General features: G+C 48.4%; 2 protein-coding genes across 2 annotated transcripts; both read left to right on the forward strand.

Annotated features, from left to right (window-relative positions):
* Positions 1-21: 21 nt before the first annotated feature.
* MTF1 (metal regulatory transcription factor 1) lies at positions 22-14686 on the forward strand. The gene is made up of 11 exons (XM_065650741.1): positions 22-97; positions 313-774; positions 4139-4377; positions 4766-4897; positions 5425-5498; positions 5992-6125; positions 6877-6954; positions 7139-7241; positions 7695-8251; positions 8790-8856; positions 9403-14686. Exons 2-11 carry the CDS (start codon positions 361-363, stop codon positions 9783-9785), a joined length of 2181 nt encoding a protein of 726 aa, XP_065506813.1. The 5' UTR covers positions 22-97; positions 313-360; the 3' UTR covers positions 9786-14686.
* Positions 14687-15464: 778 nt separating this feature from the next.
* YRDC (yrdC N6-threonylcarbamoyltransferase domain containing) lies at positions 15465-18704 on the forward strand. Its single transcript, XM_065650633.1, has 6 exons — positions 15465-15606; positions 15734-15929; positions 16130-16244; positions 16579-16698; positions 16880-17022; positions 17160-18704. The coding sequence occupies exons 1-6, from the start codon at positions 15474-15476 to the stop codon at positions 17236-17238; spliced, it is 786 nt and encodes a 261-aa protein (XP_065506705.1). The 5' UTR covers positions 15465-15473; the 3' UTR covers positions 17239-18704.

An 18704-nucleotide genomic window follows, 5' to 3' on the forward strand; every position in this document is an offset into this window, starting at 1 on the left:
CGTCGGGCCGTGCGCGGCCGGAAGCGGAAGTGAGTGGTGCTGGTGATCATGGTGCCGCCGGGGTGGGGACGGAGGTGCCGCCGCTGCCGGGAGCTCGGTGAGGGCGGCGGGGCCGGGCCGGGGCGGGTCGGGGGCGCTGGGAGCCGTTCGGAGCCGCTCTGCTCGGGGCGGCGCGGCCGGGCGGGGGTAGCGCGGCTCTCGGGAGGGCACGCCCGGCCCGGTGTCTCCGCCACCGCCCCGGGGCCGGGCTGGGGGGGGCGCGGGGCCCGGCCCGGCAGAGCCGCCTGACCTCCCGCCGTCCCGGTGTTACAGATGAGCCGCTCCGGTGTGACCCCGCGGGATCGCTCTGAGCGCTGAGCCATGGGCGAGAACAGCCCCGACGGCAGCGCAACCTTCTGCGAGGGGGAGGAGGAGGATCTGGCCCAGGATGGCAACATGATGAGGTTTGGTGACAAAAACGGGCTGGTTTCCTCATCGTCCGGGACAGTGTATGACAGGACGACTGTTCTGATAGAGCAGGACCACAGCGTGCTGGAGGATGATGAGGACGAGGGACAGTGCGGTGATCACTTGCCTTTTCTGCCGGAGGGTCACGAAGAAGGATTTCATTTAATAGCAGATCATGAAGGAATGTCCCAGGGTTACGTGCAACACATTATTTCACCAGATCAGATCCATCTAACAATAAATCCTGGTTCAACTCCTATGCCAAGAAATATCGAAGGAGCAACGCTCACTTTGCAGTCCGAATGCCCAGAAACCAAGCTTAAAGAAGTAAGTAAATGTGATGCTGCATTTTATACTTTTCATGAATGTTTTTCACCTGGTGACCTTAAATGCTTTGACAATGTGTTTTTCTAAAACTATTTGCTGTGAGGCAGCCGGAAGTTTCTTTTGTTCCTAAAGGTTCCTGTATAGTGGGGTGAATTACACAGCATTAAATCTGCTGTTGCTTTAGCGATAGTGAAGCTCTGTGCTGGTAACAGGCGTGTTTCCCACAGTCGCTTGGTGGGCCAGCAGCAAAGCTGTGAGCGTCATCGCTTTTCACTCTGTATCCTGCTGCCTTCTTCCAAAGCAGCCAGGAAGCGCTTTTTGACACTCAGTAGCGCACTAGATAGCAGGAGAACACGTGCTGATATTAGTAGTGCATGTGATTTTAGTGGTCTTTTATTTTTCTCTTGGTTGGACAATTATTTCCTGAGTTCAGAGATAACTAAAGAACATGAACTCTCTTACGCTGTGGTTAACCACGTTCTTGAGAAACATGCATCCAAGTTACAGGTTAAATTCCAGACTGTTGATGGTAGCTAAAGTATGAGACTTAAAATGCCAAACTTAAAATGACTTGTTTTATTGTGTTGCTCACAGGGAGACTGTGAGAAGAAAATAAGGGACACTTTAGGTTGTAATCTGCTGTATTTTGAAAGCTTAAGTCATTTTACGTATTTAAAATGGCGATTGCTTTTAATTCTGTTTCCCTAGTGAATTCCACCTGCATGCAAAGTGATGAGGGTCTGTACAGACTGACTTGGGATTCTGGCTTTCTGAGCACAAAAGCAATGCAAAGTTGACTGAAATACCAACACAGTGACAACTTTGTGCCCCTTTTTTGGCCCTTCTGAGTTACATAAGGGGTGATCTACACAAGTGTCTGCTGATATCAGTGGTGCTATGTCAACTGCTTGTGTAACTGATATTCGGTGTAAGAGAATTGCAGAAACGAGCCCTTGCTTAGAAAGGGAGCTGGTTTGAACTCTCTGAATAATTTAGATTAGCAGGGAACCTTCGTTACCACCCACACAGTGGTGGGGAGATGGGGCTGTGGGGGGTCAGCTCCGCAATTAATTATGAAACTTCTGGGCTGACATTTATTCAATGAGCCCATTTAAGTCTAAGGAACTCCTTTTGCTCAGTTGTTATTCATATTAGCAGCTGTTGTATCCTACCTTCTTAGCTGCTAAAATATTTCATTTTCGTATGTCAGTCATATCTACTTTCTTTTCTTTTTGTAGGATAATCAGTGTGCAATCTGCAGTGTCTGAGAACAGCGTGTACTCAGTGTTGATGACTGCACATGCAATTAAGCTGATTTTATTTCTTTACTCCTCCTTTTTAGAAAAGGCTCATTAGACCTGGAATTTCCTAATGCAATCCTTTATCTGAATTTATTTTCCATCTCTTGAATTGATTTTTGGGGGGAGGGGAGGAGTTACACCATAATTTGAGTGCAGTGGAAATAAGCTGTAAGCATATATGACACTTCTGTCTTGTAAAAACCCTTTTTGTCCTGCTGTTTGAAATGCTGATAAGTTGTCTGGAGGGGAAAGGGGAAGGGAAAGCTCTAAAACCCCCAAACGTTTGGGCTCATCTCTCAAAGTCAGCAGTCCAGTTCTTTGGTGCTTCGCAACATCCATAGCAGTTCTAACACTTGAGATGACAGTTTTAAAGTGTTAAATTTTCAGGTCAGTCTTAGACATTTATGAAACGAGAGAGGGTTTTACACTTCATTAATTAACTTCCTTTTTTACGTTATACTTCTCATGCTATAATTCTGTCTGTAAGAATCCATGTGACTGTAGTCTTCTATTTCAAATTAATTTTTTTTGTTCAGTGATGACATGGGAAAAATAGCAATTGAAGTGGAATCTTGTAGACTCCAGATGAGTTAAAGGCAAACCGGCCAGTTGAAGCAGACTTTGGCACAGAGCGTCAGGCTCAGCTTTTGTCAGTCTTGTTGCTCGTTGGGCAGTTAGTTCCAACTTGTAAGGTAAATGCTTAACTAGGACTCTTCCAGCTTCCTTCTCGTGGGACAGGCAGCGTGCTACCCTTTGCCAAAACCAACGGGCTGCGGCCACAGCCTTGGTCGTCCCAGCAGCTGCTGTGTGTGCACTGTGTCCTCTCGCCATCTGTGGGTTTCCTCTCGCTCCGCGTTGCTTTTTGTTGCTGCTGGTGTGTGGCCGCGACCCCGCACACTTGCTGCTGTGACTCAAGTCTTTAATCGTCAATAGCCGTGTGAATTGCTGTGTGCAATCAGTGCCTATTTGATGTGCTAATGTGAAAAGAGAATTAAATGCTTTGCCGCTCTACAGAAAGTTCTGTTTTGCTTAGAACATGGTGGTAGTATTGCTTCTGTCTGCAGTATCCTCAGAGTAGTTTGCGAAGTGAAGATTTGGTCTCTAAGGAAAGGGGATCCTGGCGAGGCCTCTGTCGTAGTTCAGGCCATTAAACCGAAAGTGTTGCTGCCATCTTCCTTTGAACGTGTGCATCCGCAGCTGGGAGCCAAACCACCTATAGCAAATATTCTCCTTTTCTTTCACTTTCTGGATCTAAATGTAAGTGCCTAGAAAGCTTGACAGACTCCTCAGTGGTTGTTAGGTAGTTCATGCCAGTGTCGAATCGCTCGTGTGTCACGGGAAGTACCGGGGAGAACAGCCTGTGATGCGGGATGTGAACTGCTAATTTCCAGCTGCACTAAAGCTCTGACAGGGACATTGACTTCAGTGCTGATATAGAAATCATACTGGATCTGGTGATCCCTGGTGAAGATAATGTACCCCTGCTCCTCTGATAAAAACTGCTTTCTGACCTTGGGCCTGTGTTTTATTGGTCTATGCTCTGTGTTTTGGCTGACTCAACACAACCAAACTTCTTAATCATGTTGTAACTGTGTTATAATGCTTGGATATTTATTGATAACTTTTGTCCGGTTTGAACGATAAATTAAGTGCAAACTGCTTTACAGTGGAATTGCTGTTTCCTGCTCTGTATGTGCTTCTGATAGTGCTAAGTGACTAGATAAAAACACGGAGACCTCCAGAATATCTTCCTCTTCAAGTTACTGTTGGTCCTATTGTCTAGATCATCTGTGCAACTTGAACACTTGATGTTTTCCGTCTTTTTACTGTCCTCTTTTATTACTATTCTTCTATAAGGTTGGCCTGCTTTCCAATGTGTGCCACTCCTTCCTTGCATAGCACAGCAGAAATATTAAGTTATCTGATAATTAAATGGCAATAACTTTTTTTTCTTTGAGGTAAAAATCTATTCCGTTGTCTTTTGATGTTTAACTGCAGTTCTACCCCGTTTGGATTCCAGAAATGCTTACAAATTTTTAAGTATGCAGCATTTTGTCTCTTAGGTTAAGAGATACCAGTGCACCTTTGAGGGCTGTCCGCGCACCTACAGCACTGCCGGGAACCTGCGCACTCACCAAAAGACGCACCGTGGGGAATACACTTTTGTCTGCAATCAGGAAGGCTGCGGCAAGGCCTTTCTTACCTCCTACAGCCTCAAAATCCACGTTCGAGTGCACACTAAGGAGAAGCCGTTTGAATGTGACGTGCAGGGCTGCGAAAAGGCATTCAATACACTGTACAGGTAGGAAAGCGGCTGCTACTGTTCTGCGCGTTGTGTCTGCTTTGTGTTTGTGTCTGAACACAATTGTTACGCTTCTGCCGGGTACAGATATTAATATAAACCCCCCAAAATGTGGGAATGCTGTGCCAAGAGTAGGATGACAGAGCCTCCGATGACATACTTAGCCTATTTATGTTACAGTAACATTGAAGATGGTGCACAAGGAATTCTCAGATTCGCTTGAGGGCTTCAGAAGTGATATCAATTACTTTGATAAGCTAATTACCTTCAGTTCAAGTTAAGCCTTTCATCCTGTCCTGCACATTTGAATGAATGTCTCGCTTGCCTCAGGTAGGGGCTGTCTCATACTACAAGTCATGAGAGGGATTTTTTTTGGTGTGCTTTTTAGGTTGAAAGCACATCAGAGGCTTCACACAGGGAAAACATTTAACTGTGAATCGGAAGGCTGCAGTAAATACTTCACAACGCACAGTGACCTGAGAAAGCACATCCGAACACACACAGGAGAAAAGCCATTTCGGTGAGTTGCTGGACGGTGATTTTCACTTCTGTGGGACTTGTGTGATGGGCCACCTGTGCCAAAAGGCAGCAGTTACTGTCCTGAATGAAAAGCTGTTCTCAGGAGAAAAAAGCAAAGGCAGCTAGCATTTGAACGTGTTTGTTCTAGAGCTCCCTCAGGCACCCGTGACGGGTGAAATGACTGCCTTAAAAGACAAGAATAGCCAAGCTGGTTTTTTGAACATAAACGTGTACCGCGATGAACATGTTCTTAAAACACAGTGCTGCTTCTCTGCTGTGCTGTGATGTTTATTCCATGAAGGGGCCCCCGCCAAATGCCAACTTCATCCTTGAGTTTTACCATCCTGTTCAGAGCCCTGCTGCAGTCTGTGCAGCTTGTGTAGCTCCTGGTGGGAGAGACCTGATTACTGACTCAGATGAGCACTAGACCTGCCGTTCAGAGTCCTGGGACTATTGCAAAGCATGCTGAGGTGGTAACTAATGCATTGGAGCGGCGTGGTGCTGACTCTCGTGTGATGCCTCATTCAGGTGCGAGCACGACGGCTGTGGGAAGGCTTTTGCTGCAAGCCATCACCTTAAAACACATGTTAGGACACATACTGGTGAGTCCCAAGGGTTTGTTTTTTCTTTAGTTGAGTTTATTCGGTTTCTACTAACTCTCAGAATCCTAATATGTATTTATACATACATATATATGTAATATGTGGGTGACACCAGGCTGCATGGTGCAGTCGATGTGCTGGAGGGAAGGGATGGCACCCAGAGGGACCCTGGCAGACTTGGGGAGTGGGAACCTCTTCAGGTTCAACAACGCCAAGTGCAAACTCCGACACCAGGGCAAACCCCAATGTTCTGCTTATGCTTGACAGGTCTTTAATTTCATGAGTGTGTTTCATGAATATATCAGTAATGATGCATACAAATTAAATTTTGTGTTCTTGTGTCAGTTCACACGGTAAAACAGAAGCTTTTATATACAAGACTCCCAAGAATCGTGAACGCGTGAAGTGGCATTAAACGGTCTTGTTTGTGTAGAATATTACCACTCTCCTATATGCTTTAAAGGTGTTTGTGTGTGTTTTGTGCTGCCTGTAGGGGAGAAACCCTTCTTCTGTCCCAGTAACGGCTGTGAGAAGACTTTCAGCACACAGTACAGTCTCAAGAGCCACATGAAAGGTCATGAGAAAGGACATTCCTATAACGCACTTCCCAATAACAGCGTCTCTGAGGTGGGTAGTGCTTCTTCCCAGTGCTTCTGCGTTAGATGGAGATAAAACCATACCTTGGGAAAGAAATGATTTGGTTTGTAGTGTGTTCTAAAGGTGTAATATTTAGGGCTGGGATTTTCAAAGGGAATTGTAACTACTTGATGCTGCATTTCCTGTGAAGGAGCCCATGGGTGAGAATTCAGTTTCAATTCTGAAATTGCTGGTGTTGAAGGTGGCAGCAGCGGGCTTATACAGTGGGATCAGTATTTCTGAAGCTTATAGCATGGTCTTTGGTGTTTTATTTGGAAAGGCTCATCTAAATCTGTCTATTTTAAATCACATTAAAATGAATGCTTGGTCTGCGTCTGCTTTGATGAGTATGCTGAGTACTGACACAAATTTATAGGCAATGATATATATTATCCTGTTTTCCCTGTAGATTCTATGTAATAAGCGCGTGAAGTAAAATAAATACTGTTAGGGCTTACATTTTTTATTTTCTATAGACTGATTTGTTCCAGTGCTAACTTAGAATTCTAGGTTATTTAATTTTTTGGAAGTAGTGTGAAAGAGATGTTGAGAATCCTTGATAGCTACAAAATATCCTTTGCTTAGTAATATTGCACCTTTGATTTTAGAACTGAGACTTGGGTCACATACACGTAAAAAAAATTCTGCATAGACAGAATTGTAGTGACTGTAAAAAGTAATTTAAAATGTTTCCGATACTATTATTTTAATATAGAATTCAATTTATTTTTCTTCCTTACAGGATACAAGCCACTCCCTTTGCCTGAGTGACTTAAGCCTCATATCAACAGATTCAGAATTGCGGGAGAACTCTAATCCGGTGAGTTACTGTCCCGGAATTGCCTCACTCATGTTTTGAGTTTTGCTTTTTTCCGGCTGTGTGCTTGTCCTGTCAACTAGAACGCAGCAGATTAAATATGTATGGCCGATTACTTCTGTTGCGCTTATTCAGGCAAATGAGATATAACGTTATCTGATGTCTTGCTCTTTATTTTGTTTGCCAGACACACGGACAAGACCTTAGCACAATCTCACCAGCCAGCATCTTCGAGTCGATGTTTCAGAGCCCGGACCGCACTGCGAATCCGGACGACTCTCAGCAGACAGGTACAACTGTTACCTGCGCTGGTTTAGGAGGGCGCTTTTGACAGTTTTTGGGTTGAAACGTGCTGTATTCACTGAGGGTGTCACACTGGGACACTGACAGGGAACTGGCTGGGTGTCTGCAGCGTGCCCTCCTACAGTGCTGACACTGATGCTCTTGGACTTTCCACATCAGTGTCGTTCTCAGCTTCCTCTCTCCATGTGCTGATAAAAAGGCTTCTTAGAGCTAACGAGGCTGATCAGCTGGTGTGTAGTATTCAGTGTTACTGGCTGCCTGAGTTTGGACCTAGTTTTATATTTCACAGTCTAGTGTTACACGGTTTTGAAGATGTGAAAGTGGCAATGCTTTACTTGACAAAAATCCATCAGCTAGCTGATAAGTTCCTTGAAAAAGTTGTTTATTCAGATCTTATGAGAACTGATGTATTTCTGTTTTTTCTTTGTTTCTTTTGGCAGCTGCCTTGATTGAAGGTTTTAACGGCGATGCAGACTCGGTCACTGCTGTCCCGCCTTCTGCAGGAGACTCAGCATCGTTGTCTCTTCCACTCGTCCTGCAGCTCGGCATCCCGGAGCCGTCGCACTCAGCACTACAAGCCTCAGCAGCGCCCGCTGCACCCTCCTCCATAGGAACCAGCTCACAGCAAGCTGCATTCGGGAATCCTGCAACTGTTTTACAATCCCCAGAAGTGCCTGTTCCTCGCAGCACACAGTTCGCAGCCAGTCACCAAGACTTCCTGCAGCACACTCAGACCCCGCCGCAGCCCGTCGTGCAGGGACTTTCGGTGGTTGCTGGGACACCGGCCCCGACAGCCCCAAGTGCCGCTGAGCCCCTGCCCGCTGTCGTTCAGACTGTGCCTGTTGCAGCCAACCCTGTTCTGACCAGTAATCCAACAATAACCATTACTCCTTCTCCGAGCACCGCTATTCTGCAGTCCAGCATTGTCATGGACGAGCAGAACTTACAGTGGATCTTAAATGGTGCCACTGGTTCTCAGCAAAGCCAAGAACAAATGGTGAGTGTATCCAGCACGGCTTTAAAACAGCTTGAGTCGTCCCTCTTCCTCCTAGAGTCCTGAAAAGTTCTCCTGGAAAACGGAATGTTTCTGATTCTCCAGTGAATCTGGATCGCTGAGAATTTGTGTTTTATTTTGAAGAATACTGGTGCCACCTTTAGATTTTCTTAGTTGCAATTGGTCAAGAGTAAATGGCAGCGGGTACAAGCAGTATGAGCAAGCACAGCAGGTTTTTAAGAGCTCAGTCATTCAGTTGTCAAAAACCACAAGCTGTGTTAACAAGTGTGTATGGGGAGGATGATTAATGGGGAGGGTGATTACTCCCCATCTTTAAGACTACAGAAATAATACTCTGAGTTTTGGAATAGCCAGACTATAGCCCAGAACCAAGCTAAATGTTTTATTTTTTTAATTAGTTTTCCCATGTGTTCTCTTTGGAATGTGTGTATAGCTGTTTCTTTTGATTGCAACTGTTTAGAATTCGAACAGTAGGAGTTTGATTGGAATCAACTGACACTTTTTTTTTTTTTCTTTAAAGCCACAAGTTCCAAAAGTAGTAGAAAAGGTCTTTTTTACCACTGCGTTACCAGTAGCTGGCAACACAGGTAAGCTTGACACTGAACTTGCATTTCTCTCTTTCCGTGTTGTAGTACTGTTAGCCTGACTGCGATTTGCAGTGATTTCATTGCTTGCAGGAGTGTTGAAGACAATCTTTTAATTGTTTTTAATCTTCCTGGGGTTTTAAGTGCAGTCTGCTGTAGACTCATGGGTTTGTGCTGAGGTCTGTCCTGTAGCTGTTTCTCTAACAGCTTCTAAGATGATCAGGTTCATAAATTGGATCCAGTATTCATGAAAATGGTATTTTAATGGAACTTACATAGAGGAATAAAAGGCAGAAATGCAAAGGCATAGTTTGGTTTTTGTTCTTTTAAACAAAGACATGAAACAAGTGGTAAAGTAGTAAACTAGATCAGTTCTTTACCCATTGTTTTTGGTATTTATGATCTGCTGGAGTTTTTACTGTACTTAAACAAAGTAAGAGGTAGTCTCTGCTGCAAGGTACATACAGTCAAATTGAACAGAGGTGATCTGTCTCTCCCTGCTATGAAATGATGTAGTTCTGTTGGGTTTTGTCTTTGTTTCACCTTCAGGAAACCCTGTTCAGCAGATCGGTCTCAGTGTCCCTGTCATCATTATAAAGCAGGAGGAGGCCTGCCAGTGCCAGTGTGCCTGCCGAGACTCTGCCAAGGACAGAGCCGCCCTCAAGAAGGAATGTCCCTCACCCGATTCAGAGGCTTTGGAGCAGCCAGCTCCCCCGCTGCCGCCTCAGACCTTTCCTTCCTCTTCCCCTTCCTGCGGGCAGAGCAGGCAGATCGTTAACCCTTCAGACTCCCAGACTGAAACGTTAAGTGCCATGGATGTCTCGGACTTCCTGTCTCTCCAAAGCCCTGAAACCCCATCTAATATAATTCCAATCGAAGCACTACTGCAGGGTGAGGAAGAAATGGGTTTGAACAGCAGCTTCTCTAAGTGAAGATGTTCCAGATTTTCCTTTGCACCTGGAGGGTAAAACCCTTCTCCTTAGAAGCAGAAACTGAAGGATCAATTATTTTTCCTTCCTCTTTGGAAGTTTTGTGGCTTATTTCTGCTTCACAGATGTCATCTTGGTCACGTCCCAGGTACATCCATCTTTGAGAATCTATCTAAAAAAAAAAAGAAAAGGAAAAAAAAAAAAAGCTAAGTTATATATGAACTGTTTTGGCTGCACTGTCTGTCACTTTTGCTTGTCATATGTGAACACAGAAGTTAAGGTTACTCATGTGCAAAAAGATTTTTAAAAAGAAAAAGGGGGGTTAGTTTGTCTCCAGTTGCACATCAGTTATGTTTGGGATTAAGGTACTGGCAGTGAGTGGGTCTTTGTTACAACTCCTTGGGTCTATAATTTCTTCTGTCTCTTGTCTGATACTAATCATGCACTATAAGGGGAGCCCAGGAAAGGAATTTGCTGTTGTAGGAAATGGTGTTATTGTAGGAGATGATTTATCTGCCATTTTATTGGGATGCAGTTGTCTCATCACTGAGTTGGGAGCTGATACCTGAGTTTGCTTTGTTCTGAAGCTGTTACTAAAGCTTACAGAAATTTCGAGGAGTTTCTTTCAGATAGATCTGTTCGTTTAATGTCATTAGGACTTAGAAGTGTGGTGGCAGACGCTGCTTCACAACGTGGAGACGCGGTGGGAGCCCCAGCTTACTGGGGCTCAAGCGTCTGTTCTTTGCCAGGCTGCGGAGGACGCGGCGAGTCCCCGGTGTGGTCAGGTTGTCCTGCTGCTCTGCTGGTTTCTGTGGCTCTGTTCAGGAACAAGTCACCCCCAGAACCCCCGCGACTGTTTAACGAAGAGCGTGGTGCCTTTGCTGGTTACTTTCATCTTTTGTCAAGAACAACTCTAGGAAACTTTTCAGAATGATTCAAGATAAATTCAGTTTGAATTCAGTGAGTCTGTTCCTTCAGCTGTCCGTAAATGCTTCTTTTTTGTCTGTTGAGTTATATAATTTCTGCCTGAATCTGCCTCCAACCTACTGCAATGCCAGCTTCTTGTGCACGGGGCTATTTCTTGACTAAAATATGTTACACGACGTAGTAGTTTTTCATATCAAACTGAAAGTCTATATTCTAACCTACTCAGGGTAAATAAAACACAAACCCCCCTTTCCACCAAAAAGCCTGTAATGTTGCAATAAATGCAGTCTCATTCTAAATGGTTTATTTATGCTGCATTATTTTAAAAGATGTAATTTTATAGTGTTTTATCCATCTTTCTGGCTTGGGCTGTCAGGTTTTTTGTGTTAAAGAAAAGAATATTAAATAGTCTTTATTCAGTTTACAGCGTTGTCATTAGTGAGATGCAAAGATAATGACTCTAAGCCAATAAACGTGGAGTGTCTCTGCACTAAATTTAGTAATGCAAACCTCTAGCGGGTAGAGATCTTTCCCTCTGTATCTGCTGAAAGCTGCTCTCTGTACCTGCAGGGGTCTTGTGGGACCTGGGGGTTCTGGGTGACGAGCAGGCGATGAACCCCCCGTGACGAGCGCTCTGTAGCCTCAGCCCCACGGCACTGGCCGAGCCGGGCCAGGCTGCAGCAACCTCGTCCGCTGTTCCTGCGGTGTCCGAGTGTGTGTGCATGCAAAAGTCCGCTAATGCAGGCATGTGCAGATGCCCCTGGAGTTGCGGGTTTTCTCCGATGGGGACAAGGGTACCAGATGTGGCCTAAAACCCGACAGCTGGGGGATTTAGCAAGCTCGTCAGAGCCTTTCTGTCCTTCAGAGAAGCGTTTTTCCATGCTACCTGTGATTCAGTCCATTTAAACTGCTTTCGGTTGGACCAGAGAGCGCCTTCAGGGACTCCGTTGTGACAGAACTGAGTAAAATCATCTGCCAGAGGCTTTGGAGTAGGAAGCTGATTTGGGAGTGTGGAGGTTGGCAGCGGTGAGGTGCACGCGTGCTTTCCGAGCGGGTGGCAGAGCTTCACCTCCGCTGTTCTCGCAGCTGCTGCTTTCTGTTGGTGTGTTTAGGAAAAACAATGTGCTCCAAGTTTATGCTGACTTTAGGTGCGTTGGGTTTGCCATCACCCTCTTGTATGTGCATCAGGTGGGCTGCGATTCAGGTGAAACTAATTAGAGCTTGTAACAAGGCAAGAGCAGCAGGGTTCTGTGAGCGCACGGGCTGCCGCACCATGGGCTGTGCGTCCCACATGGCTGTGTTGTACAGGTATGTGCTTTTGCTGTTTAGTTGCTGGTCTGCTTTCTGGAGTGTTCCATGCTGTACCTGATCCCTGTCACAGACGTTTTGTCATCCCCAGGGCTGTGTGACCAGCCCCTGTGACGGTCACCGTGCTGGGACGGGAGCAGATCCGCGAGCAGCTGGCAAGAGGGCAGACACAGCACACCCCGGGAGAACGTCCTCTCCTCCTCCCCTCGTGTCCCCAGCATTTACCACAGGCACACTGACATTTTTAATAAAGGGAGGAGTTCCTGCCATTGTAGATCTGCTAAGATATTGGATTCCCAGAAAAGGGCATGTTCGGTTAATACGCCAGAGCCCCTGCGAACAGTGCGCCCTCCCTCTGCAAAATCTGCATTTCACAAACCCATTTAATTATCAGTCAGAGAGCAACACCGCACTGCTCTGGGTCGTTCTGTGTTAGAGGTTTTGCTGGTTTGTGGCATGTGGGGATTTGTTACTTAGAGTTTCTAGATGATGCAGAAGCTTAAACATGTAGATATAGGTCTACTTACTGACAGCAGTAGCTCCACTCCCCAGGCAGTGGCCCAGGCAAGCAGACCTGACATGCAGTCGAAGGCTGGAGAAGTTGCTTTTCATGCTTGTAGATGGTAGAGGGACGGAAAATCAGCACTGTTTAAATGCTGGTACTGAATTATATAGGACAAAGTACGAATTGGGCACTTCTGTAATGCTGACTGTGTCCAGAAAGACTAGTTCGCAGAACCTCGTACTGGTATCTAAAATGCACTTTAGGTTATTTTATCTTTAACCCAATTGCTGCAATTTATTTTGTATATACTTTCACAAAGTTTATTTTTGCTCTGAGTAAAAGTGAACAGGGGTGTGCAAAGATGAGCGTTTAACTTGGTGCAATACTTGTAGCTACAGATCCTTGTCCCGCATGGTCAGTCTGTGTCTGTCTAACGGAATAAATCCAGTAACGAGCTCAGCGATGTTCTGCCCCCCGTCTGCACCCCGGAGAATTATGCACCATTAGCAAACGTCCGATCTATGCAAATACTCACTGAGAGCACTGTGCTTTCGCTGGCCTTTCCTCTCGCGCTTTCTGGTAGCTGCTTGTCACTGCAGCGGGACACGGCTGTGATGTGGTGTGCGTCCTGTCACTGTGGCGGGACATGGCTGTGATCTGGTGTGTGTGTGTCCCCTCCCTTGTCCCCCGCTCCTTTCTGCCACGCCAGGACCAACAGGAGTGACGAGCTGCTCTGAACAGGCATGTTGCACCTTGGAAATGTGTCTTTGAGATCAGTTTTGATGTCATGTTATCTGCCTTACTTCATGCACCTGCAGCGACATTGTCAAAGCGTTTACAGTACTTTTCCCACACCAGTTTTAGATAAGGCTGCGAGAAGGAGCTGGGAAGCGGCCGGTGGGGCTGAGGCACCACTGACCTTGGAGCTGAGTGGGGAGGAGAAGCTGTTCCTGATCGGGGCGAACGCAGCTGAAATGAGGGGCAGCCGGGTCTGTGATGTGGAGCAGGCGGGATCTTGGTGTCACGTTCTCTGTTTGGCCGTGAGACCCCGCGCGAGTCCCCAAACCGCTGCGGGCCTCGGGGTCCTCCCTGGGAAAAGGGAGCAGTGAAGCCACTTTGTAACACGCTTGGAAATCTGTTGGCTTTAGGGATCTGACCTGGCTGGGCAGAACTGTTAGAGTCAGTTTGGACTGTAAGGCAAAAAAAAAGGCATGTCTTTAATAAACCCTACAAATTTCTGATTGCATAGTTTTTAATTGGTACACTATTTTTTCCATACCATATTTTGGAAACAATGTCAAGTTTTTATAAATGTTACCTGTAGTTGATACTCATGGACAGGGCTGAACTTTTAACTTTTTTGCGTCTTGTCTTGATATCTCTCCTATGTTCTAGAAGTTGGATTCTGTGTCTGCACTGAGAAATGCAAATTAAACTGGATATTTATGTAGTAGTGTACATAGTCTACGTGTGTGTGTTCTCAGAACTAGTTTAAAAAAATCCCACACCATGCTTTTGGTGGTGTGCAAGCTGGCCAAAATTTGGTTCATTATGCAGTGTACACTTTCTCAAAAAAAAAAAAAAAAAAAAGAAGCAGTTTCTACTTTTTCTTACAAGAAATTTTTTTCATAGGATCTTTTTCAGCAAAATCAAGGGTGTGTTTTTGCAGAACCATAGTTCCAGTAGCTGGTCTTTCTTGCTGTGTAGCTCTGTGTCCGTCCACTTCCTTTCTGTCTCGCTTGCAGAGTTGCGGGTGCAGTTCTAGTTCACACAGGCCAGCGCGGCGGCAGGGACAGCGGGGACAGGGACACGGGCACAGCAGCCCCAGTGTCGCACCAGGGAGGCCGGAGACCCGCAGGTGTCTGTGCTGCTTTTGGGTGGGGAGCCGGGCAATGGTCTTGGAGATGACAAAACAAAAGAAACCCTGGTTTTTCGAGAATGTGTGTGTGGTGTTAAAGGAATTTATTTAACTATGAAACATGGGAACAAATGTGCTTACATTGAGCAATGTGAATATGTTAGTTACAGGTACAGTACTTCCAAAGGAAGAGCATCTCCAAAACCCAAAAAAAGAGTAAATATGAATTTGTATTTTTTTGAAGAATGTAAAATGTGAAATAATGGTGTTTGCTTAATTGCTCATTTTGTATGAAGTTAATATTGTACTTTGAAATATCTGCAAAGAAGTGGAAATTAACTTTTTTGGAATTGAAAGCAATATTAATACTAATGGAATCCTAATTAAATGCTTATTTAAACATGGTGTTATGATAGTCTTTCCTCAGAGTATTTATAAATTATTGGGGAGATAAGCGTGAGGATCCTTCCCCTCCACGCAGACACAGACTAAGCCAAAGTTGCTTTATTTTAAAGTGCAAATTTAGTAAGATAAGGTATCAGTGCAACAAGAGAGGCCGCAGCTGGGGAGGCGCTGGCGCTCAGCGGTTCCTCAGGCTGCGGGTTCCCCCGGCACCGCCAGCGGGGCCGCGACCGAGCCCGGAACGCAGCGGAGACCGTCGGTCCCCCGGGCCCCGGCCGCTCAGGGCTGCGCGGCCCCCGAACCCCCGGGCCCGGAGCTGTCCCCCGCCGGGCCGCTGCGCAGGGCCGCCCGCAGCGCGGCCATCTCCGCCGTCAGCTGCTCGCAGGCGGCGATGCGGGCCCGGAGCTGCCGCTGCCGGGTCTCCAGCAGCCTCCGCACGTCCGGCTGCGCCTGCGGGGGGACAGCGGTCACGGGCGGCGCCCCCCGGTACCCACCGCCGGTGCCCCCGCCCCCCGGTACCCACCGCCGGTGCCCCCGCCCGTTCCCCCGCGGGCCGCCCCTCGGGTGCCGCCGCCGCCGCCGCCTCCATCCCGGTCCTGCCCGCCCCGCGTCGCCACGGCAACGGCCCGCTCGCCACGCCCCCGGATGTGCGGTGCGGCCCCGCCCTCTTCGGCCCGGAAGCGGCTCCTGCATGCGGAGCGGGCGGCGGGCGGCGCTGGCGGCGCTGGCTCGGGCCGGGGAGGACGCGCCGGGCCCGGGGCTGGGCCGCGCTGCCGCCCGCCTGCTGCTGCTGCCCGGCGGAGCGGCCCGGCCCGACCCCACAGGTGCGGGCGAGGAGGAGGCGGCGGGGGCGCGGGTGGCGCGGCGGGAGGCGCGGGGCCGCGGTGGGTTGGGCCGGGAGCGGGAGCGGGGGGCGCTGGGCCGCCCCGCTCACCCGCCGCTCTCGGGCAGGCTGGAGCGATGCGGTGGCGGCCGCCGCCGGGGCCCTGCGGGCGGGCGGGCTGGTGGCCGTGCCCACGGACACGGTGTACGGCGTGGCGGGCCTGGCCCAGGACTCCGGCGCCGTGCGGAGCATCTACAGCCTGAAGGGGCGGAACGGGAGGAAGCCGCTGGCGATCTGCCTGGGGGACGTGGAGCGACTGTACAGGTCGGTGTGAGCTCCGGGGCCCGCGGCGGGTTCCCGTCCGGCCCCCCGGCCCGTGTGTGAGCGGCTGCCCGGGGCCCGGCCGCGGCTCCCGCGGGGGCTGCGCTGCCGGTGCTCGGTGCGTCCGTGGCGGGGAGCGGCCGTTCTCTGCAGCCCCGGGGAGGCCGCGCAGCCGCCTCTGACACGCTCCTCTCACCGTACAGGTACTGCCAGGTGAACGTGCCAGACGAGCTACTGCGGGACCTGCTCCCAGGGCCTGTGACCCTGGTCTTAAAGCGTTCAGAAGAACTAAATAAGGACCTGAATCCTTTCACATCGGTAGGTCTTCGGCACAGGACACACCTCTGTGTTTTTGAGGGACAATGTGATATTTTCGCGTTTCTGCTCTAGTGGTTTTTATTATAACGTGTGTTTGCTGTGCTCAGCAGTGAGTGGCGTTTTCCCTGTGCTGTTGTGCTCCCCGTGACTTATTTGAACACAACAGCCCAACCTTAGGGGTTGTCTTATGACGACACATCTCTCGTTATTCCTAGTTCAGTGAGCGCTGACGTTTTGATGCTCTGGAGTATCAGCTTTAAGTCCGAGGGTTTTAGGCAACACAAGGTTAAAGACAGTCACTGCATGTAACACCGTGTTCTCTTCTTCCTCACAGCTGGTGGGTGTTCGGATCCCAAACCACCCTTTCATTAGGGAGTTGGCCCGAGCTTGCCCTGGACCACTGGCCCTGACGAGCGCCAACATCAGCTGTCAGGCCAGCACGCTGACGGTTTCGGTAAGGCTGGGTTTGCCGCTGAGTGACGTTACTGTGGCAGTCTGTCGGAGAACCAGGCTCTCAAACTGGGAGCCAGCTTTAGCGATAAAACATTAATTTCTCTGCTATTGTATTTTTAAAAATTATATAATCTCTAGTTGAAGCAGCCTGCCAGACTCTTATCTACAACTCTTCTTTTCAGGAATTCCAAGAGCTGTGGCCTCAGTTGTCCTTAATCATTGATGGAGGCCCCATAGGGGACCTCCAGAGCCCCGAGTGTCGCTTGGGGTCAACAGTGGTTGACTTGTCCGTGTCAGGGAAGTTCACCATCATTCGTCCTGGCTGGTGAGCACTGCTCAACATCACTGCAGCTTTATTCTTGATTCAAAACGCAGTACTGCGTCTAGTTGATTGGTCTGTCCCAGAAAATGCAGTTTAATCCATTAAACCCCTTTTTCTGATGCTTCTGTTTCCCCCCACAGTGCACTGACTTCTACGGTTGAAATCCTGAGGCAGAAGTATGGCTTGATACCAGAACCGGCTGGAGAGTCGGGGCACTGAGGAGGCTGCAGAGCTGGTGGAGCTGGGCACCGTGTGCCCGTGCGGTCGGGAGATGGGTATTTGTGGCTGCTTTTAGTAAGGTCAATGGGTTGTGTTGAGGTTATAAACAAATTATTAAAAAAAAAAAAAAAAGAGCAACAGTTGATGGGTGTCTGGGAAACCAGCCCTTGTGTTTGCTGACCTCTTTGTGCTGCTGCACCCTTCTCAAACTCCTGTCTAATTACTGTGATTAGCCCTTTGAAATACTGAAATACAACAATTTGAACGTTGGACTGTTCTCGGGATGGGATGATGAAGACAGTGTCTGGTCCCCCCTCCCCGTAACGCTTATTTGTTTATTGTATCTGCACGGAAGGAAAAGCAAAGGTGGAAAGGAGGATATTTGAGCTCTCATGGTGTTACAGCTGTGGGTGGTTTTCTCTGCTCGAAGTGTAATCAACAGCTACAAGGGAGATTCAAACAGTTCCTGTGTAGACACGAGCTACTTAGAGCAGAACAAGCTCCGTGCTGACCCGTTTGCATGGGGGTTCCCTCGGTTTGTCCAGAGAGCAGCGCAGAGCTGGGGGAGCAGAGCGGCTGGGAGTGTCCTCGGTGTCTGTTCCTCATTCCAGTGAAGCCCCAACCGCCGGGTTCTGCACAAACGCTGTTTTGAGGCCTCACCCGTCGTGTCGGGCGCTCAGCGGCGCAGCCCGGGAAAGGAGCGACCCATGAGGGACGGGACTGACCCACGGAAGAAAAATGCGCTCCAGCAAACACCGTGTGACCGCCCAAGCTGGTAAATAACAGTTTAATTGGGTGAGTCTGTTACACACAATATTCCAGGCGATAAAACTGCTAAATGTGAACGCGGAAAGGAGTGGAACCTGTCGAGGGACAAACGGCTGCAAACCAGCGACGGGCCCGGAGCTGCTCCCCCAGCCCCGGCTGCGGTGCGTGGGGGGGACAGCCGTGAGTTTGTCTTCTGGAGCTTTCTGAGGGTGTTGGAGGAGCTGCCTGTGTGCCGGGTGTGGGAACCGCAGGACGTGCAGCTCCAGCCACCCGGACGGTAAAGGAAGGTTAGTATGAACATGACCGTCTGGATGGTCAAAGAAAAAATAATACTAACATGATTAAATCACAGCAATTAGTCAAAATATAAGGAGGCTTGGACAGGTTATACAGAAGTGTGTTTTTTATGAGTGTAAGGAGTGATAGCCCAGGCCAGTGAGAATGATATCTCGGGCCGGAAAACCACCCCTGTATATAGGATGTGCGAATGTTGGGCCTGGGCGTGTGAATGAGTGGGTCGGAACGGCGCCCACAAGATACGCATGAGAACGTGACTGAAAACAGTCACAAGACAAGTCACAGTGTGCTTGGAATAACATCTTTTTGAAAGAACATCCTGTCTAACTCATTGGTCCAGGCCCGTATCTGTAAACCTATGAATTGAGAACTTAATTAAAGAGGGCTCAGCTCTGCTTGGC

This window comes from Caloenas nicobarica, chromosome 23 (assembly GCF_036013445.1).
Source record: "Caloenas nicobarica isolate bCalNic1 chromosome 23, bCalNic1.hap1, whole genome shotgun sequence".
Taxonomy (NCBI): Eukaryota; Metazoa; Chordata; class Aves; order Columbiformes; family Columbidae; genus Caloenas; species Caloenas nicobarica.